This window comes from Herpailurus yagouaroundi, unplaced genomic scaffold, assembly GCF_014898765.1.
Source record: "Herpailurus yagouaroundi ecotype Mexico unplaced genomic scaffold, PumYag 160, whole genome shotgun sequence".
Classification (NCBI taxonomy): domain Eukaryota; kingdom Metazoa; phylum Chordata; class Mammalia; order Carnivora; family Felidae; genus Herpailurus; species Herpailurus yagouaroundi.
Window position 1 is genome coordinate 7,821,075 of NW_024412401.1, and position 22,647 is coordinate 7,843,721.

A 22,647-nucleotide genomic window follows, 5' to 3' on the forward strand; every position below is an offset into this window, starting at 1 on the left:
AAAGAAAGAAAGAAAGAAAGAAAGAAAGAAAGAAAGAAAGAAAGAAAAAAAGAGAGAGAGGAGGGAGGGAGGGAGGGAGGGAGGGAGGAAGGAAGGAAGGAAGGAAGGAAGGAAGGAAGAAAGAAAGGAAGAAAGAAAGAAAGGAAGAAAGAAAGAAAGAAAGAAAGAGAGAGAAAGAAAAAGAGAGAGGGAGGGAGGGAGGGAGGGAGGGAGGAAGGGAGGAAGGAAGGAAGGAAGGAAGGAAAGAAGGAAGGAAGGAGAAAGAAGAAAAAGAAAGAAAATCAGCATGGATTTACATGCACTTAATGGTCCCTGTGGATCCATGACTCTGAAACTCTAAATAGTCAATTATAAAAAGAAGAATTAGAGGATCACCACCAGCCAAAAGGGCACCTTGGCTGAATGGACAAAAGGCACCTCTTCCTCTGAGCAGCCACAGTCCCACGCCAAAGCACACAGATTGTCCAGGAGAGTGATATCTGAATTTCTGTCCCTATTCATCCCCTTGATCAGAAAGATGCCCTTGTGCAGTAAAATAGCACGGCTTTGCAGGGCAGCCCTGCTAAGAGGAAAAGGAGAAAAAAGAAATTTCTTAACATGATTCTATTTTTTAATCTCAGGTCACAACCCATTGGTGGGTTATGAAATTATTTTAGAGGGTTGCTATTTTTGACAGCATAGAAAACTCAAGAATAGGAAGTGCATCACACTTAGATTTTTATAAGTCTATATAAACACGCACAGGGGTGCCTGTGTGGCTCAGTCGGTTAAGCACCTGACTTCAGGTCACGATCTCGTGGTTCAGAGTTTGAGCCCCGTGTCGGGCTGTGTGCTGACAGCTCAGAGTCTGCAGCCTGCTTTGGATTCTGCATCTCCGTCTCTCTCTGTCCTCCCCACTTGTGCTCTGCCTCTCTCTGTCTCAAAAATAAATAAACATTAAAAAAATTTTTAATAAAAAATAAACATGCACATATGTACGTGTGCATGCATGCATTGCATAACAGTGGGTCAGAATGTAAAATATATTTCTTGGTGGGAGTCATGGTAAAAATATTTGAAAGTCACTGACTCAAGAGAGTCTAATACGAAATGTGAATCTAATTTGGAGGTTTGCTTTGTCTTTAATCCCAACTGTCCAGTGAAAAGCACTAGGAGGACGACCAGGCATTTAGGAGTCAGACCCAAGTTCAAATGCAGTTTAATACCACTAAATCGGGACCTCAGGCAATCACTTATGTTTTCTGACCCTCTGGTTCTTGATGTGCAGGTAGAGATGATCTCGATTTCAGAGTGTTGATGTAGTAAGGACCTGGTATTAAGCACATGCCCACTTTTCAGACCTCTCTCTTCTCTCGGCTGTGGAGAGACCAGCATTCTAGGGATGCACATGTAGCTGCCAAGGTAGGTTTTCCCTGCCAGAAGCCACAAATGCTGAGCAGGTCGAGAATCCTGCAGTAAACTTCAAACAACTTTCTCTCATGCAAGTTATTCTCCTGTCTGGAAGTGCTACCTCTCACAACATGCTCAAGCGAAAATTACTGCTTGGCTGAGCCAGTAAATCATTTGTGTGAAAATGCTGCAGCTAAGCCCATTTAGAAACACACTTTGGTGATACGGGTATGGTTAGAATCTGGTCTTCTGTTTTAGGTAAATGTACTAGTTTATTACTTTGACACAGTTAGAGTACTCCACATAGTATATACTAGAGCTTTCAAGGACAGAAATGACAAGCTGGAAGCAATCTTTTAGGTCATCTAGGTCAAGTCTCCCATTTTCCAGATGAAAAAATGGAGGTCTTAGGCCGTACAGGATCCCCCAAGGTCACATGGTCAGGGGCACATTCCAATCCTGGGAACCTCATCTCCCAACTCCTGAGCCCCAAGACCGCCTTCTTCAAAATAATTCATTTTTTTTTTTAAACAACACAAAAACCTCCTGGCTTTAGTTAGGTGTGGAAATTGTAGAGTGGGAGGAAATCTAATGTTAGTGATTGTCAACATATACTTGTAAGACCTTTGAAACATCACAGAAAACTAAAAATGACATGAAGGACACCAGCAAACTGGCAACCTACTTAAAAAAATTAATTCTTGGGGCTCCTGGATGTCTCCATCCGTTAAGCGTTTGACTCTTGATTTGGGCTCAGGTAGTGATCTCATGGTTTGTGAGATAGAGTCCCTGCACTGGGCTGGCTCTGTGCTAACAGCATGGAGTTGGCCTCGGATTCTCTCTCCCTCTCTCTCTACTTCTCTCCTGCTCACATGTCCATGTGTGTGCGCTCTCTCTCAAAATAAGTATTTAAAAAAAAAATTCTAGGGGCACCTGGGTGGCTCAGTCAGTTGAGCGTCTGACTTCAGCTCAGGTCATGATCTCGCAGTTTGTGACTTCAAGCCCTGCATCAGGTTCAGAGCCTGGATCCTGCTTCTATGTCTCCCTCTCTCTCTGCTCCTCTCCCACTCATGCTCTCTATTCCTCCCTCAAAAATAAGTAAACATTAAAAAGTTATCTTTATTTTTATTTTTTTTCTTTAAAAAAATTCTAAAGGTATTTTTGAAAATTAAAAAAAAATTAATTCTCAGTCTTTTCAAGACTCAACCTCCAATTAATCAAAAAAACACAAATTAAAAACAACGCAATATTGTTTCACTGTGAAAACACTAAAAATTATAATACCAAAACATTACCAACTTGTTGCAATGTAGACAAAACTTTAAAAAGCTCGTAAACTTTGGGGTCTGACTTCAGCTCAGGTCATAACCTCACGGTCGTGGGTTTTTGTTTTTTTTTTAAACATTTTTTATTTATTTTTGAGACAGAGAGAGACAGAGTATGAACGGGGGAGGGTCAGAGAAAGAGGGAGACACAGAATCTGAAACAGGCTCCAGGCTCTGAGCTGTCAGCACAGAGCCAGACGCGGGGCTCAAACTCACGAACCGTGAGATCATGACCTGAGCCGAAGCCGGACGCCCAACCGACTGAGCCACCCAGGCGCCCCACGGTCGTGGGTTTGAATCCTGCATTGGGCTCTGTGCTGACAGCTTAGAGCCTAGAACCTGCTTCAAATTCTGTGTCACCCGCTCCTTCTGCCCTCCCTTGTTCATGCTCTGTCTCTCTCAAAAAATAAATAAACATTAAAAAAACAAAAAGCTCATAAACTTTGATCCAGAATTTCTGCTTCTATGAAATCAGAAATTTGTAGTACTATTTGTTGTGGCATTTTTTTATAGTAGTGATATATTTGCAATAATTTAGATATGAAAACTTGCCATTTTACAATAATACTAAACAATCAATTACATTTAACGACATGAGGAAATGCACATAAAAAGTGAAGCTAAAAAAAACCATTATATACCCAATGTAAGCTTAAAGTTATGTATATTGAATATCATTCCAATTTATTTTAGTACTTAAATATATGTGAATATGCATGTGTGTATATGTGTGCATGTGAGAAAAGTCTGGAAGAACACACGCAAACATGTGCAGAGTTATTTTTGGATGGTGCAATGGAGAGTTTATAGGCTATTTTAAATTTCTTATATTTTGATGTGTTTTTATAATCCTGTACAATAAATATATTACTTTCTATATTTGGTAAAAAATATTATTAAAAACAGGGAGGGGGACAGACAAAACATAAAAGACTCTTAAATACGAGAACAAACAGAGGGTTTCTGGAGGGGTTGTGGGAGGGGGGGATGGGCTAAACGGGTAAGGGGCATTAAGGAATCTACTCCTGAAATCATTGTTGCACTATATGTTAACTAACTTAGATGTAAATTTAAAAAATTAAATTAAATTTTAAAAAGAACATAAAAAATATATTATTTAAAAGGCAAATTTACTGTGGCCCCATATAACTTTCTGTTAAAATTGCCTCCTAGATTTGACTCAAAATTTGCCAATGGTAGGATTTTTGTTGACAAAAATTATAGTAGTGATATATTTGCAATAATTTAGATATGAAAACATACTATTATAATGGTTAGGCTGCATGAAACACTCTGAGAGTACTCAGTTAAAATTTTGTATCCATATCTCTTGTTACATGCATTATCTTTTGACAAACCCACAGTCTGAAACATATTTTTCTGGCAATACACTGGACTTAATATTCAGAGAAACCGTTCTCAGTATATCATACCCCAAAAGGTTGCATATTATATATTTTAATATATTTTTAAATTACCTACTTATCCTAGTGAGGAATCAGGGATTTCTTAGAACCAAGAACATCAAGTAAGCACAAATCCAGAGGAGTCTGTATTGCCTTGCTCTTAAAGTACCTGCCATTCCCCAGTGGCTAAAGACTAGATTTTTAGAAGCTACAAAGGCCTAGTAAGGAGGAAGTAATTCAGAGACCTCACCTCCCAATAAGCTAGGAATGCTGAAGGGGTGGCATTCCTAGTGGCTGAATAAAAGGAAAGGAAGAAAAAAAAACCCTGCCTAGCAAGGGGAAAGAGTAGGATGTGCCTATTTTGGTCTTGGTTTTGAGTGATAGTGAAAAAAGAGAAAGAGAGAAGAGTCCCCCTTAAGAATTTCTACCACTGGCTCACTCACATGGGTTTGGAGTCTGAATTCACACTACCTGGGTAGGAAAAAGTCAAACAATTAGGTTAGAATGGTTCCAAGTTGGTCGTGCTATCAGGCACTTGTTCCTCTCTAGAGGAACAGACTTAAAACCTAGGTCTCAATGACTTCCCAAGGGTAAAGCCCCAAGGAATAGGAGTTCACAGTTGTTGTTGTTTTTTTAACATGTATATTTATTTTTGAGAGACAGAGTACAAGTGGGGGAGGGGCAGAGAGAGAGGGAGAGAGAGAATCCCAAGCAGGCTCTACACTGACAGCAGTGAGCCCGATATGGGGCTCAAACTCACAAACCGGGAGATAATCACCTGTGCCAAAGTTAGATGCTCAACCAACTGAGCCACCCAGGCACCCCTCAAAGATTTTTTTTAAAAATCACTAAATATATAAGAAAGCAACTCCACATGGTCAAGAATCAATAACACAGCAAAATCAAACCTACAAGGATATGGTCACTAGGAATATCAATTATGAAATATAAATGTATTTAACATTTCTAAAGAATAAAAGAAGTCATTGAATGATTAAGTACTAGAAATAATGAAAGTCAACCTGACAGATATGAAAGAGCCACAGAAAACTTCTAGAAATAAAAAATATAATAATTGATATTAGAAACTCAATGGACGGGGGGTACTTGGGTGGCTTATTTGGTTAAATGTCTGACTCTTGATTTCTGCTCATGTCATGATCTCACAGCCATTAGATTGAGCCCTGCATCAGGCTCTGTGCTAGTCATGGGACCTGCTTAGGATTCTCTCTCCCACTCTCTCTGCCCCTCATCAGCTCACATGTGTGCATGCACATGCACGCACTCTGCCTCTCTCTCTCTCTCTCTCAAAAAAAAAAAAAACCCTTAATGGATGAGCTTTATAGCAGATTAGACAAAACTGAAGAGAAAACTCGAAACTAGGAGGTTGATGTAAAGGAATGAGCTGAATGAGGAACAGAGATAAAAAAGAGGAGTAGTTATAAGACATGGCAAACAGGTTGAGATGGTATATCTATTTAATCAGAATTCTAGAAGATTGTAGGAAGAATGAAGGAGGTAAAGTTGAAATTGTTCCCAAATTCAGGAAGTCTAGTGAATAACAAATAGGGGATAAGTAAGTGAGAAGACAAGACCTGACATAGAATAAGGAAAAGGCTGAACATCAAAAACAAAGAGAAAACCTTAAACATGGTCAAAAAGAAAAGACAGATTTCTTAGAAAGAAGCAACATTTACACTGACAGCTTTTTGTTACTTTTTCAACAGCAAAAATGGAAGTCAGATTGGCACCCAGGTGGCTTGGTTGGTTAAGTGTCTGACTCTTGGTATGAGCTCCAGTCATGGTCTCACCGTTCATGAGATTGAGCCCGAGTCAGGCTCTGTGCTGACAACTTAGAGCCTGCTTGGGATTCTCTCTCTTCCCCTGGTCCCTACTCTTTCTCTCTCTCTCTCTCTCTCTCTCTCTCTCTCAAAATAAAGAAGTAAACATTTTTAAAAAAAAAAATGGAAGTCAGAGACAGTAGAATATTATTTTCAAAGTAAGATGAGAAAATAATTTCCCACCCACACTATCTTTCAGGATTAAAAGTGAAATAAATCTGTAAGCAAATTTAAAAAAAGAGCATTTACTATTTAAGTAGATTCTTGCAAAGGAACTTATAAAGAATGTAAGTCAGTAGAGGAAAAAACTCATAGCAAAAAGGTCTGAACTGAGAAGAAGAATAAGGAGGGAAGGGGCACCTGGTTGGCTCAGTCAGTTGAGCGTCCACCTTCAGCTCAGGTCATGATCTTGCAGTTTGTGGGTTTGAGCCCTGCATCAGGTTCTGTGATGACAGCTCGGAGCCTGGAGCCTGCTTTGTTTTCTGTGTCTCCCCCCCGCCGCCCTCTCTCTCTGTTCCTCTCCCACTTGCACTCTGTCTCTCTCTCTCTCAAAAATAAATAAAGGTTAAAAAAAAAGAATAAGGAGGGAAAAAGCTGGTAAAAACATGGATAAACCTAAAAACTTTGATGGTATAATGACAATATCTAATTTGTAGGGGTTAAAAAGTGGTTATACCTCAATAAAGCTGTTATAAAACATAAAGATAGATCTTATTAAATCATGGACTGTGAATCACATACACATTAAAATTCATAGGCAACACTAAAAAAATAGAAATGGAGTATATAAATTCCAAACAATTAAAGGGAAAAAATTTAGGAAAAAAATTCAATGCCCCTTCTCCAAAAAAGGTGAGAAAAAATTATAAAAAGAAACAGATCAGAATAAATACAAAGTATAAAGTAACATAATAGAGAAGAATCCAAATGGTACAGTAATCACAATCTATGTAAATAAACTAAATTTTCCAGTTAAAAGATAATGATTGTCAAACTAATTAAATAAAATATAGCTATATTCAGTTTACTAGAGACTTATTTAAAACAAAAGAAGGTTGGAAATGAAAGAATGGAAAAACAAAAACAGTCAAATCCCCACTAAAGATGTACAGGCCTCCTCAACAACAAAAGAACAGCTTAACATAACAATCCCATTCCTTGTTAATGTTCAAATACAAATTATCTGGTTTTACCAAAAAGAGAGAGACAGGCAGAAAAGGAAAGAAAAGGGGAGGAGAGATGGTGGGAGGTGGGAGGAGAAAGGGACAAAGGAGGAAGGGAGGAAGGAAAGGAAGTGGTGGTAAATCCTTGCTCTCAATACAAACTTTAGGTCTTCTCTTGCTGAAGAAATCACAGCAGCAAGTATGAAAAGCCAAAGGCAATCTGAATTCTATGCACTAAAATCTGCTGAGCTTTCTGGGTGTGTTGAAATGCCTGTTCACTCTCTGAATCACATGCAGTCACTGAAGGGTTTGCTTTTTATATAAGTAGAAGGAAACAAAACAAGGAAAAAAGCACCATGCTGTATCCCCAGATAAACATACTACATCCACAGATATCTAAGCCAGTTAAGAATTTTAATGCCTAAATTTTCTTTCTTGTGAGAAGAACAGAGAGTTTCCAAGTCTACCAAGTAATACTATCCTATTATTTATTATAAGGATGATCTTACCTTTCCTTCCTTAAAGTTTGCACATTAATTTTACTAACTTATTTACGAGGTGTGGAGGGGAAACAAAGGTTGAATATATAACATCTTCTGTGCTGTAAGTAAGCTTGGACCTACACATTTGTATTGATAAAACTATTCATGGTTTAGCACCTTAAAAGAAATACTTCACCTTGTGAGGAATATTTATAATATGGTTTCAATTCCCTTTTTCTCATGAACATTAATAACAACTGGAACTGTAAAAACTCTATTTACAAACCACTTTTCAGGATCAAAGCACACCTAAATTACTAAATAGCCTACTCTTCAACTATCCAGCTTTAAGCATCTTTATTTAGACCATTCCCTTCATTAGAACTGGGCTGAGTTGCTGTCAGATTATAATGCCAAGTCTAAGAAGAAGCTAAGTACCATGGACAGCTGCTTTCTAGGCCAATGACAGCCTAGCACCAGAACAGATCAAGGGACCTCAGCAGCCAGGCCAGGAGCACAGCAAAATGCTCTGTATGCCCTGAGACTCCACTGCTTTACATCTTGCAGGAATCAAAGTCATTCCTGACCAGCTATGGAGTGTTTTTTAGAAGAGAGTCCTAATCATTTATAAATAAGAGTACCTTTAACACAAAAATCTCTGCTAAGCATAGATAACCCCATAACGGCCTACTTATTTCAAGCAAAATCCCACAACAAAATTTCAGGACAATAAACAAATTTGGAGATTTTCTTGGAGTTTATGATAATACCTGACCTGCATTGTTCACCATATGTAAGCTAGGGCTTACAAATATCACACTATGACAAATATTATACGCCCCTGAGGGAGACAATGACCTGCGTGAATGCCAGTCTTCAAAAAATGTCAAATTCTTAAATTTAAAATAATTTATGGAGCTCAGTAGGTTAAGCATCTGACTCTTGATTTCAGCTCAGGTCATGATCTCATGGTTCCTGGGATCAAGTCCTACATAGGGCTCTGCACTGGGATTCTGCTTGGGATTCTCTTTCTCCCTCTCTCTCTGCCCCCTCCCCCAAAATAAATAAATAAACATTAAAAAGTACCTTATTTTGATTCACTTTTAAGATCAGAAAGCAAAAGGAAAGGAACTAACATTTAATGAACAACCCACATCTGCCAAGGACTCTGTTAGCTGCTTAGCATTCATTTCTTCATTTAATAATTTTCCCAATTTCATGAAGTAGGCACTGTTATTTTCATGTCCAATTTAGGAAACTGAGGCTAAGAGAGTTTATGTAACTTCTCTAAGATCACAGGGCTGATTACACACTGGGGTTAAAACCTTTTTTTTTTCTCTGAGTCAATGCCCCAGGTCTATTACCCTGTCATAATACTACACAAGTTTTTAAAAAAGGATAACATTATCCCTAAAAGAAATAATAGTAATAACAAATTAAAAAAACCACACACAGGGTGTAAAAATTAAATGAGATGAGAAACTATTACTGTCACTATGAAAAAATATGCCAGTTCACATTTTTCCACGCTTCACAGTTGCCTCCATGGCACACATTATCAATAATGGAACCAAATTAGGATTTGAACAACATTCCAATGGTAGGATATAAATCAAAACTTCAACTTGTCTATGAAACAAGGAGTTTCCAAAATAGTTTAACACAAAGAGCCCAGCAGAGTTGATTTTTTAGCAAGAAGCACTGATGATTTGTACAAGAATATCTAAAATATGTTTCCTCTAGTTTCTCAAACTCCCTTGCTCGATAATTGTACAAATAAGACCATGAACACACGCTCACTATTCTGCTTCCTAAATTCTTTTACATCACATTCTTTTCTATGAAGACCTCATTGGAATTGCGTTTGGTTTAGCGTCTCTTTTCTGAGTGTTCTGATGTTATCAGAAGCACTGACTTCTGTAGGATAGTTGGGATATGCAGTCAGAAAACAACTCTGCAAAAAGAAAACTAGATAACCACACTCAAGGACTCATCCTTCTTTGGGACACGTTATGTTCAATGCTTGGGCAGCAAAGCATCCATAAGATTCTGAAATCAGGCACAGGACACAGACCAACTGCTGAAAAAAAAAAAAAAAATCCAACTTCCAAAGTGAAATTGGCAAAGTGAAATTTCCAGAAGGAAATCACACATCAATACACACTGTTCCACCTAAACATGTGTTCTAGCATTTTTGAGGAACACCAAACAAGACATAGCTATGTTTAAAGAAAAATCCTATTCCCATGATAATTTATAGTTCAATTTAGTTACTGAATGCCAAAAGAAGTAATAGTGATTAAAAGGAATAAATTAGGGGCGCCTGGGTGGCGCAGTCGGTTAAGCGTCCGACTTCAGCCAGGTCACGATCTCGCGGTCCGGGAGTTCGAGCCCCGCATCGGGCTCCGGGCTGATGGCTCAGAGCCTGGAGCCTGTTTCCAATTCTGTGTCTCCCTCTCTCTCTGCCCCTCCCCCGTTCACGCTCTGTCTCTCTCTGTCCCAAAAATAAATAAACGCTGAAAAAAAAATTTAAAAAAATAAATAAATAAATAAATAAAAGGAATAAATTAAAGCTATATAGTGCAAAAAGGGGAAATAATACAATGAACACATTTTGGGGGGAAATCAGAAACAGAAGAAATAGACATGAACATAATCTGCTTTCTTTTAAAAAATGCACAAGATTAAGAATAGCACAAAATTATGGATTTGAATAACAACTGTTAAGGAATGTCAGCCTAAGTTGCTGAATTTTAAATATCATAAAGATGACAAGACAGTCACCTACTATAGTAGGTAAAGATACTGCCAGAGCTACTTTAATGAGTGGTTTACAATAGATTAAATACTGCCTGTAAGCTGTATTTAAAAAGTTATTCCCAAATGCAGAGAACCAGCTCCTCCTCCAATCAGAATACAAAATCCCCCTGCGATCTTAAATACACTACTGGATTGCTCTGCAAGTGCAAGTTCCTTTTTCATAAATGTTGTCAATATAACCTTCAGCAGAATCTGTGATTAAGTTAATGAAGTTCCACTGTTGTGTAACAAAACACAAATCTACCGAGCCCTCGAAAAGACTTTTTACCCTTGATGTGCCCAGGGTATTTATAAGACACCAAATCACTTCCTTGCCTCTAAAAAATATGCCTTTCCCTTGGCAATTGTTCAGTACTCTAACTGGAATAAACACATAGATTATTAATGCAAACTGCTCAAATGAGCAGTCCGGCTTGAGAGATCATCCTTTGGCTACAAAATTAGAGCAGGGAGAGGGGTCCAATGATACCCTCAAGGATATGTACTCAGTTCTCACATCTGAATGCTTACTTGCCATGTCTACTGCTAAACGTTTTTTTTTTCTTTTACTACAGTTGCTAACAACCATACACTGAGTGAAACGTCAGAAAAATACAGTAGAAAACATTTTTCTTTTACATGTAATACACAGGAACATGAATAGTGGTGTTTTTTTTTTGTTTGTTTGTTTTTGTTTTTGTTTTTTACTGCACTTTGCTTAAATGTCTGGCTGCTACAGAACATGATGGATGGTCATCCAACCTGAACATAAAGGAATTATATCAAATGAATATTTTTTTCATTTGGGACAAAATATCTCACCCTCCAGTCAACATCTGTTTTTTGCATACACGAGAATTTCCCCAGATGCTAGTATGAAAAATCTGCATATGTATTTTGGTTTTCTGTTTAAAATCACATTCAGAGACAACATTCCAATGTTAGGATATAAATCAAAACTTCATTACTACACTTAACATAAAATTGTATTGATGTTGCTTACCCGTTATTTTAAAAAACTAGTTCACATTTTTGTAGATCAACTTATTCTCAGCCCTATACCAGTTTGCTCACCACCTGCATGGAAGGATGGCCACTCTTATCATTAAAACTCCCTCAAACTCCACTGTAAAATTATTTTGGGTCATGTTTATCATAGCATGTAAAATGGGCCATCGAGCTATGGAGGCAGCAGGGCTTGGCAATGACTCCGTTTCATGGATCCTGACCAGCTTCTGGTCAAGTGATCTGAAGATTATTGTGTGGATCAAGAAAAATAGCTATGACCACGCTAATAACCAGTCCTTCCAGGCCCTGCTGTTGACCTAAAGGCACAGCACTGGTTACACAGACTTTCCTCCTTAAATGTCTTCAAAGAGATGGTTCTTGATCATTTTCATGTGCCTACTTGAAAAAAAAAATACCTGAAATTTTCTAGGCTGCATACACATACTTTCCCATGAAAATTAAATTACTCACAAAAATCATCGTGCCTACTTTCAGAGGTAAATAACTGCTGAGTCCACACTGGGACACTTACATAACCTATATTTATAAATGTTTTACTCTGAAGCAAGTAGCTTGAGAATTTAGAAGGTATCTACAAAAATATCCAGAAATTACGTTTTCCCCCTGCCATCAGTCTGGTTACCACAGAACCGCAGAAAGCACTCTGCTATCGTCTATAGCCTGAAACATCATCACGTTAAAAAAGTGGTAGATCTCCAAAACAATGGTTCAGAATATTAAATAAACAACCACCACCACCAACCTTTGCTTGGGCCTCTGGTGCTGTCACTTTGACGACTTTATTGCGATTGATCATTTGCTTCACCCATCTTTCTACTTGGACGTTGAATTTCATGAAAACCACATAGCCAAAATAAGCTGTTAAGAGAAGCAAGCTTTCCCACCACATGATCACATTATCCAGGAAAAATATGATCAGCATGATCAAGTCAACGATGTAGAAGGACACATCCCGAAAGAGCGGCCACCATGTCAGGTTTAAGATTTCTCTAGAAAACAGAGCACACATGCCAATAACAAAAAGGATATTGAACACTGCTGAGCCCACGATTGTGCCTATGCCAACATTGCTGTGAGCAATAAATACCCCTATGAGAGATGTAAAAAGTTCTGGGGCCGAGCCCCCAGCAGCCATAAAGGTGGCTCCAGCCACATCATCAGAGATGCCCAATTTCTCAGTGATGACAGTTAAAGAAGGAACAAAGAACTCATCACAGACGATGGCTAAAGCTATGAACATGTAGATCATTCCAATGACATGGAGAATGATGGCGCCTTTCCTTCGCTCCTCCAGGGAAAAGATGTCTCTTGGGTAGTCTCCTTGGGCATGATCTGTTGTATTCTCGGATTTGCCTTCCTGAGAAAGAGGTGGCTGTGGAGTATAATCCAGAATCTTGTCATTCAAATCTAAGAGAGTTCTTTGACGGTAACCGTGTGCTACCTTAGGGCCACTTGCGCCAACGGCCTCTTCCGTATTCTTGGTCTCTGTCTCAGAAAAGGCACTGATTGAAAACGAGACAGTGCTAATGGCTACCAGGCCCAGGAAAAGGCCTACGATTCGAATTAACTTCAGTTTTTTCCTGACACTATAATGTCTCCTGTAGCCAGACAGTGACTTATCCAAACACCATTTCTCAAGGAAAGTGATGGCAGTGCTTTGGTGCAGATCCATCCTGGGTCTTCTGGGGATGTGGTGGTCTTCAAAGTGGAGACTTAACCAGATGGCTCTCTCATACTTTTCTTCACTTTATAGTCAACGGTGCGTGTGGGGCACGTTCACAATCAGAGAATCTTATGCTTCGCAGGAAATATTTTCGACATTTATGCTTAAATAAAAATTAAAACAAGGATAAGTAAATCACAAAATCATAGGTCTCTTCTACAAAAAGAGCTCTGCAAGTACGATGAAGTCCTGTCCTGTGTTTGACCTTGGGTAATTTACTTAACTTCTCTGTGCCTCAGTTTCCCTATCTCAGAAATAAGAACAATTATGGCACCTGCCACCAAGGATTGCTTTGAGGGGGAGGCACGTAGAATAAGACGTGGCACACAGTGAGCACTTACGATCATGTATTCATAAACTCAAACATTTTAGTAAATCCAGTGTTAACCTATGTGGATGTGTGTTAAATATAAAAAATTTATAGATGGAAATCTATCAGTTTATCCCACCTTTAATCATGTAACAAATAACCTCTCCGAGATATAACACTTCTTTTAGAAGTACTCGACAACCAATAATTATTCATTATGTTTTCTTTTAGTCCAATTATATAATTCCAGTTAAAGGCACACTTTTCTGATTTAATCTATCATTTGAAAGCACTGAGTGTCGGAGGAGATAGTCCCTCTTTTCCTGTACACATAAGGATTTCAGCATCTTATTTTTCATGAAAAGCCTCTCCTAGGTCTGATGCAGAAAAATGACCCTTTAAAAATTTAAGTTTACAGAAGAATGTTCTGGTGACACAAACTGTCTTCCCTAAACGTCTTTATTATATTATTGTCAGCTAAAGCTTATTTTTAAAAACAACCTTTAGTCATGTAAAAGAGACAACATAGTAAAACAAATAACTCCTAATAAGTAGGCTATTTTTAGAGACTGAATGTGTATTTCATAAACAATATGCAAGTTGCAGCAATGCCTCTGTCCACAAAATCTGCCAAAAATAGCCCCAACACTGAGTCTTCTAGTAGGTTAGATATCCAAGCAGTTTTCATTATCCCACAGAGATGGGTAAAATATCTAGACATGACAGAGGATATTCTGAAGGTTCCCATTTACATTTTTCTTTAACAACACTGTTGTTGCTGCTTTCTATATCAACGATTTCATTTTACAGGCTCGCTGAGATCATCTCAGGTGTAAAATAAGCTAATTAAACACACGCCAGTTAAACACTGAGATTAGCTGGAGCTCAGGTTTGCAGAGCAGAGCAAGAACACAAGTCAAACCAGGCTAAGATGCTGCTACCCATCACAGAGATTCTCGGCTGGCTGCAGATGTCGACGCTTAGCACCAAAGATTAAGCGACTCACAGCGCTCCGGGGATTGTCACAATGCCTGGCCAGGGCCACCAACAGGGCAGGGACAGGACAGACTCGACTCTCAGGGTGCAGGATCAGCTCCAGCGAGCCGGCTCCACCTGCAAGCCAGCCGCTTCGCCCCAAGGAAGCTGCCTCCGCCGGGGAAGTGCACCCCCAGCCGCGCCCCAACTTTGCCTTTTGTGGTCCCAAACTTTCCCTGGTGGGCTAACAGGAAAATAAAACTAAAGGACAGTCACCCCGCTACCCAGCGGGGATAGAGCTTGGGAAGGCGCTTGGCCCGCATCTCCCCGAATCGTTAGTGGGTGGGTTGGGGAAGGAGAGCGTCCCTCTGCAAGTCTACCCCGACGGCAGGCCCTGCCCCGCCGCGCCACCCACCTCCGAGGCGGAAGCGAGGGCAGTCGGCGTGGGGAAAGCAGGGGCTCGGAAACTGCGCCCCGGAGCGGAGAGAGTTAGCTAACTCCTTGCGGGGCCTGGGGCACCCACGTCCACCGCGGAGCCACCTGTGAGCCTGCGGTGCTGCAGCGGGATGCGCGCAACCGGATCCGGGGACAACGACCACTGCGGCCACCGAACCTGGACACTGGCGGGGACTAGGTCGCCCGCACTTACCGGGAACCGCCAGGAGAACGCGAACGCGGCGGGGGGGGGGGGGGCGAGCGCGACCCTCCGCTCCGGTCCGCTGCCTTCTTTGGCCGTCCGCCTCCCTGGTCCGAGGCCCGGTCTCCGGCTCCGGCTCGCGCTCGCCTCCGCTCTTGCCGGCCAGGGCTGGGCTCGGGAGGAGACTGAGCCTCAGCGAGCGCCGCGCGCCGCCTCTGGTGCTGCCCGGCCCCCGCCGGCCCCTCCCTCTCGTCTCTGCGCGGGGAGCGTGGCCGCAGCGCGCTCAGCTCCCGCGCCCTCCGCCCCACGCCTCCCGGGCGCAGAGGCTACGCCGGCAGCCGTCTCTTAGGAGATTTCTCCGCAGTGGGGACGGGGGTCAGGATTTGCAGGCGAGCAAGGACAGAGAGGAGAAATCGCACAGGTCGGTGACGCGCCTGATTCCCAAAGCCTGAAAGTGCTGCCAACTTTGGGGTTATCTATGCCGGGCGCCTCCTCTCCCAATTATCTGCAAAAAGTGACAGCAGTCACATATTTCTTTAGGAGGCCATGTAGTGTATAATGGTGGAAAAGACGGGCAGTGAAAAGGCATAAAGGCCTGCAGGGCTGTGTGTTCAGGCCCAGGGTTCCTGAAGTCTAGGGTTTGGAAGGTTGAGACCCTGAAGGGTCTTGGGTCTTACAGACTGACTTTTCATTTAATGGGTGATGAAATCGAGACCCACGACACAGTGTCATTTTGAGTCACGGGGTTGAAATGCTGGCATCTGGACTCCCTGCCCAGTGTTCTTTCCTGCCCTGTTTACCTGCAAGATTACCTGGACCACAAGTAATTGAGCCCGCCTTTTTGGGGATTAGAGGCAAGAATCTGGGCTACAGAGTGGAAGAAGGTGAGACGAACAGGTTACTGAGGGAAGCCCCTTTTTAGCCAGCCCTGCAACCACCACCAAAACTGTCTAGAGGTCCCCCAAGGAAAAACCTTTGGGTCTTTCACCTCACCGTTTTCTACTCCTCACCCTCCACGCTCCTCCTGTTTTCTTAGAGAAAGGTTTCATGCCTTTCTGAGACTGGGGGATGGTCCTCATATCTAGAAAGCTCACTACCTCTGATGTTGACTAAAATCCTATACTCAGGCCTGTACACTTACGCTTGATAAGTCAAGAGAAGCCTCGGGAACTTACAAATTCCTTTTACTCCCATCAAAACCAGGCATCTAAGACTACTGTCTTGCTAAGGATTTCAGGGTCCTATTTTGGAAGTCATAGGCTGAACTTTTAAAATCTTTACTTTTTATTTTGGAAATTTCAGACACGTGCAATTGTAAGAGAACAGTGTAGTGAACCAACATGTGGCCATCACCCAGCTTAAACAGTTGGCAAGTCATGGCCAACCGTGTTTCATCTATCCCTCTTTTTCGTGTGCCATCATTTTACTTTATTTTTATTTTATTTTTCTAAGTAGGCTCCACATCCAGTGTGGAGCCCAACATGGGGCTTGAACTCACCACCCTGAGATCAAGACCTGAGCTGAGATCAAGAGGCCAACGATTAACTGACTGAGTAACCCAGCCATCCTCCTGTGCCATCATTTTAAAGCAAATCCCAGACATATTATTTTATCTATAAATATTTACAGAAAGCAAGGAAGCTATCAACCACTACTAGGGTTGTGTCGAAAAGACTGAAGAATCAGTTAAAATAGACTCCCACTGGGCAAGGATGGGTCATTTTGAGCATCAAAACTGGTAATAATTGCAATTATTTTAAACACATCAAATATGATTATAAGTTCCTAACGACTCTCAAGCAACTCGATTGGTCACTGTTGAGAGATAAAAGGGAATGGATTCATTATTTTGAAGCTGTTTTAGAAAAAGGAAAATAATCATGCATTTATTCCACCTTTTTTTATTCAAAATAGACTTCAGGGTAACCAATTAGGCTATGCTTTCACCCTGTCTTTGTCTTTGTTTTTCTGGTCTAACATGTAACATTCTCTGATGCAGTGGGTGCCTCTGGCTACAATGGGGGAGGAGTGCAGGGGGCAGGGGTATCTTCTATGTAAGTTTCTGCATAAGAGAGAAAGATTGTGATATATATTTAGAAATATTCCTATAATTGGGGCGCCTGGGTGGGTCAGTTGGTTAAGCCTCTGACTTTGGCTCAGGTCACAATCTTGTGGTTCGTGAGTTGGAGCCCCACATCCGGCTCTGTGATGACGGCTCAGAGCCTGGAGCCTGCGTCAGATTCTGTATCTCCCTCTCTCTGCCCCTCCCCTGCTTGCTCTTTGTCTCTCTCTCTCTCTCTCATAAATAAAAACATATAAAAAATGTAAAGACATATTCCTCTGACCATAAAAAGCCAACTCTTTATTTTTAGAAACCTGCATAAGTACAAACCTGAGTTGGCATTCTATTTACCCTTTTATTAACTGCGATTTCTTTGAACATAAGAGTTTATAGGAATCCTTGGTAATTACTAGTTAAGAATGTTGAGCTCTTATAATTCTGGAGGGGAGCCTTTCAAAACTCAACAACAAATTTTGAAAGGCGTGGGATCATCCTTACACTAAAATGGGCTTTTTAATATAAAAGTGCCAAAGGGAGAAAGGAACCAGGTTCTGGTTCAAGATGTCGACGACACAAGAGGATGGTGAACTCACCTCCTCCCAGGAAATCGCTGAATCTACAGCTACATGGGGAACAATTTCTTCTGAAAAACCAAAACCAAAGCAAACCAAACAACCCAGAAACACTGGCCGAGCGATTATGTGTCAGCTAAGAGAGGCTGGGACACAGTCTTGCCACAAACCCCACCCTCAGTGCATGGACCCACAGTCAGGAGGGAACACAAAACGCTGGACGTCTCCTTCAGGAGCTAAAGGTTTGAACCCCCTATCGGGCACCCCAACTTTAAACACCTGTACCTGGGAGACGAGCCCCCAAAACGCTTAGCTTTGAACACCCATGGGGGGTCGCACTCATGAGCCCCACAAAACTGTAATGATCTGAGAAACAGCTCTTAAAGGGCTCACTTGTTTCGGACTCAGCCGCCCCAGGGCCCAGAGCAGAAGCCCTGGGTAAGGGGTGCCTGGACTTCATGTGGGGGAGCCCCACGTGCATGTCTGGAACTTCCCCCTGAGGGGCAGGCATCCTGTCTGATACGCATGTCTGGGCTGCCCCGATGCTCTCCTGGGTCAGAGACTACCCGGTGCCATCTTAGCACCCTCCCTTCTGCCTTGGGTCAGGCCGCGGTGGCGCCATCTTTTTTTGGTTTATGTGTTTGTTTTTAAATGTTTGTTTATTTTTAAGAGAGACAGAGAGAGAGAGAGTGCGCGCAAGCGGGGTAGGGGTGGAGAGAGGGGACGGAGGATCCAAAGCGGGCTCTGTGCTGACAAGTAGAGAGGCCAATGCGGGTATCGAACTCACTAACCCCGGAGATCCAGGACCTGAGCCAAAGTAGGTGGCTCAACCGACGAAGCCCCCCAGGCGCCCCAGTGTGTTTGTTTTTAACCCCAGACTCTTTTCTTTCCTGGTGGGGTGTCATGTCTACAGACTCCCTGTGCCTGGCTCTAGCCTGTGGGCTCCATCTTTACACTTGCCCCCTGCTGCGTTCCACAGCCCCAGTGTCTCTTGGAGGAGAGCTTTTACACACCTCTGGTGCCCCAGTTTTCACTTGTGGTGCCCTGTGCTTTGCAGCTGCTGCAGGGGACCCCCCTTCCCTTGATCACCTGCTGGGGTAGGTGGGGTGGCTGGAGGGGGGGGGGGCTTGTATTTCTGGGTCCCACAGGCCTGGGAAAATCAGAGAGTTCTTGGCCGGCGCCCCGTCCCTCCCCTCCCCTCCCCTCCCCCCCCAGGGCACGGGGCCTATAGCAGCCTGAAACACACACTCAGTCTTTCTGTGAAAGAGGCCTATATATGCTTGTCTTGGAACTTCCGCCTGAGGGGCGGGCTTGAGGTTTGGCAGACATCCAGGGGTCTAGGTCAGTGCACACGGCCTCTGTGCTCTCCTCCCTTGGTACAGCTCTCAGGTATCTCCCATAGAGACCCATACACTTGCCTGGAGCCCCGATTTTTGTGACGGCTGCCCAAGGGACACATCTAGATCACTTAGCACTGGTGGGCTTATGGTTACGGCCCCATAGGACTATTTGTATTTGCATACTTTAAAAGCCCGTACCTGAGGGTCTCGGCACACCCTTAAGTACTAGGAGCCATTACAAATAAAATAGGCTGCTTGGACAATCACAAAAGTTTGAGAGACAGTGAAGAGCTAGGACAGGGTTAAACGATAAGGTTCATCTCTTAGATGAGGCCACTCCTTCAAGAAGGGGAAGACGTGGCTATTTTATCTAAGGCAAAGAAATCGATACAGAGAGTCAAGGGAAACGAAGAAACAGAGGAATAAGTTCTAAACAAAAGAACAAGATAAAACTTCAGAGAAAAACCTTAATGAAAACTGCCAAAGGGATACAAGTTAATAATTTACTAAGCCTCAATATCATTTTCACATAGAAACATAAGACGGCATGGTTTATGATAGGATTGGCAAGTTCCCCTTGCTTCCTTCTAAAATGACATCCCAGTTGGCACTGTACCTACAAATTCACCATTAGAAATTTATTTGTTTGGCTTTTTATTTTACATCTTCTTCATAATAAATTGAGAAGTTTTACACAGTAAATGGATCTAAAGTTATAATGATAGTAAGCAATTTTATATTGTTTTTGACTTGATATTCATTGTAAAGGAAAAACATTCTAGTAAATTTTCATCAGAGGAAAGTGGAAGAGAGAGATAACAGAGCCAGGAAGTTGTGGGCAACCAAGAGACAACATGGAATATTCAGTTTTTACTTTGTCAGTTTAACTACCTCTTTTTTCATTCTCTCCCACCACACTACTTTCTTCCTTTCTTTTATTAGAATCTCTACCTTCTCTTTTATCAATATCTGCAGGTAATCAGGACATAGAGGAAGGATTCCATGTGCACGAAAGCAGTAGCTCTCATCCCTGACTCTCATTAAATACTAGACTCAACTGGGGCGGGGAGGGGGGGGATATTTTTAAAAGACTCCTGACAATGACCCTTCTCTTTCCCCCTTCCTTTGGGCTTCTTGAGGGCAAGAATCAGTATTTCAGACATTTCCCAGCATGTAACACAGGGCTTGGCATTTGTTTAACACATGCATGTGGCAGGAATTAATGAGTTGATGGCAAATGAAATTACTTAAAGGAGAATGAATCAGGTTATGCTGCAGTAACAAAGAGCTCAAAACTCACAGTGGCTAAAAACAAAGGTTTTTGTTTCTTACTTATGCTACCTGTTCTTTGTGAATTTTGCAATGTCATGCTCACTCCTGGCTCCAAGCTGGTCACTGTCTGGAACACTAACAGTTGCCATCGGAGAATCTTGTACTTGATTTTAAAGCTTCAGCTTGGAAGGAGCTAACGTATGTTACATAGCTGCTATGAACTACAAGTTTTCATTTATCTCTTCAATCTCCTGACTTTTATCACTATTATTCTTCCCATTTTACAGATGAAGAAACTGAGGCTCAGTAAGGTTAAAGCAGCTTGCCCAATATTAAGGGGCTCTCATTTGCCCCATATTGGTTCGCATGCCCAAGTTCTTTCTACTAATCCTCATTTTCTGTGACTGAGATTTTTAGTCCCTGCCTAAGAGTTAGTTGCATTTTTTGTGTTGTGATCATATCCTTAGGTAATTCCTCTGGGTTTTTTCTACTTACTGCCAGCTGGTCTATAATCTAGCATAACTTTCTACTTCCTAAGACCTGTTTTGCTTATTTAAAAATCACAGGTGTAAATACCAAAATAAAATCCGCATGTTTTCTGAAAAATGTTCTTTGGCTCTCCACCTCTGGGTTGACTTTGTTTTCCTTTGCATTTGTCTCATTTTTTTGGACATCGGCTCTCCCCTTCCGGTTCAACCATAAAAGCATAAACCATAAAAGCAGGAAAAAGTATCTGTGGGGTTGAGGGATGTGAGTACAGCCTTCTTTGCTTTTGACAGTGGTTTCTGCAATAGCACTTAAAGCGACACACCCAAATTCTTGCTCTTTCTTCTTTTTTTATCTATTTAGGAAATGAGAAATGCTGAATGCCTGTGATTCTTACATCAGGGACAGGAATTTTTCCGGGCTTAAATGCTCAAGAAGCACAAGAATTGAGTTTCTCTTTGCAACACCAGCTCAGCTCCGGCCACCAAGGTAGGCACCGTGCTGGGGCAGGGCTTAAGAGGAGGGAGGGAACATGGACTACCGATTCCAACAAGGGACCTGGAGTGTCCCGACAGAAAGCCCTGACTGTCTTCCCAATTCTAGCAGGGACTTCCTGAGTGACCTCCAGGGTGCCCCTCCCTGTCTTAGAGCCACATCAGCAACGAGATAAGGATAAATAATACTGGCAAAAGGAGAGCTGCTGGGGAAGAGGCACAGTCAGGACAGTCCATTCAGGGGGCAAGCAAGGAGCACGTTTTTCTGACAGCTCAGAAAAATTGTATTCCTGCTGTCTTCCTTCTTAAGCTACATTCTCTCTTTACTTGTCTCTGGCTCAGAATTTCAATATAAAATAGAGTTTAAAATATTGGGAAAGCCGAGATGTGTGCCTTGAGCCTCATCCGTATTTAGGACAAGCCAGCAGGACCGTGCTACTGTAACGCGGAAATTAAATAGCTGTTTTATTCAACACGTGAAAGTAAAGGAATGCATCGCAGATCGTTTCCCCAGTTCAAGGGTCTCAAGCTGTTCCGTTCAGCAACACCCCTCCCCCTCCAAATAATGTATACGTGGTGGTGGGTTTGGCGGTGCTGATACCATGAGAACAGGCTTCCCTGGCCCAACAATGGGACTCAGTTAATAAGTCTGTCTGGGGTTCCTGTTCACCATCTGCCCAAATTAGCCTTTATGGGTAATAATAGTGATAGTTTCTCTTCTGCCCGCCACTCCCTTCTGCTTCTTTCTCAATTTGTTCAAAATCAAGATGGAAGACAGATGACATACTGAGCCCATTCTCTTTCAAAGTAGTACACTCGTTTTGTTATCATTTGATTTTTCCGATTTGGATGTTAGCTATCAAATTCCTATTATGAAAGGAAAGGATTTCTTCCTCTTACAGTGTCCTCCCCCCTCACGCCCTGAAGCCCTCATCTCAATGTAACTCTCTCTCCATCCCTTCAATATAGTTGTGTCACCATTTTGAATAAATTAAGTCACACCTCTAGTCAATAATTCATCCTTTGCATTATGCAAGTATAATCATCAGTTGAGCTGTATAGTATACAGATTCACCCCAAACTCCTGGCGGAAGTGTACATTTTCCCTCAGTATTTTTGAACATCTTGGTTGATCTGCCAGTTTCGTGTTTCCCTCTCAGGAGACATCACTCCTGGATCTCCTGCCCAACCTTCCTTGCCTGATCCTCTAATTAAGAAATGTTTTTTCTTCTCCATTTTCTCTCTCTTAAGAGGTTTTCAGCATTATCGTTTAACCCTTCTAGTAATAAAAACAAAAAGAAAGAAAGAAAGAAAGAAAGAAAGAAAGAAAGAAAGAAAGAAA

The 22,647-nt window shown here is 41.8% G+C and overlaps 1 protein-coding gene and 1 long non-coding RNA gene across 4 annotated transcripts in view; one reads left to right on the plus strand and one right to left on the minus strand.

The window, feature by feature from the left end:
* SLC24A2 (solute carrier family 24 member 2) overlaps positions 1-15,262 on the minus strand; it is a 245,143-nt gene extending 229,881 nt beyond the window's left edge. For all 3 annotated transcript variants that reach the window (XM_040481361.1, XM_040481362.1, XM_040481360.1), the window contains exons 1-2: positions 15,092-15,262; positions 12,177-13,260 (exon numbers count right to left, since the gene is read on the minus strand). In XM_040481361.1, the coding sequence (XP_040337295.1) occupies positions 12,177-13,106 (930 nt within the window). In that variant the 5' untranslated portion in view covers positions 13,107-13,260; positions 15,092-15,262. The remainder of the gene's footprint in view (positions 1-12,176; positions 13,261-15,091) is intronic.
* Positions 15,263-15,352: 90 nt separating this feature from the next.
* LOC121034512 (uncharacterized) overlaps positions 15,353-22,647 on the plus strand; it is a 25,646-nt gene continuing 18,351 nt past the window's right edge. Inside the window, exon 1 of the long non-coding RNA XR_005792473.1 lies at positions 15,353-15,500. This is a non-coding gene — a long non-coding RNA (uncharacterized LOC121034512). The remainder of the gene's footprint in view (positions 15,501-22,647) is intronic.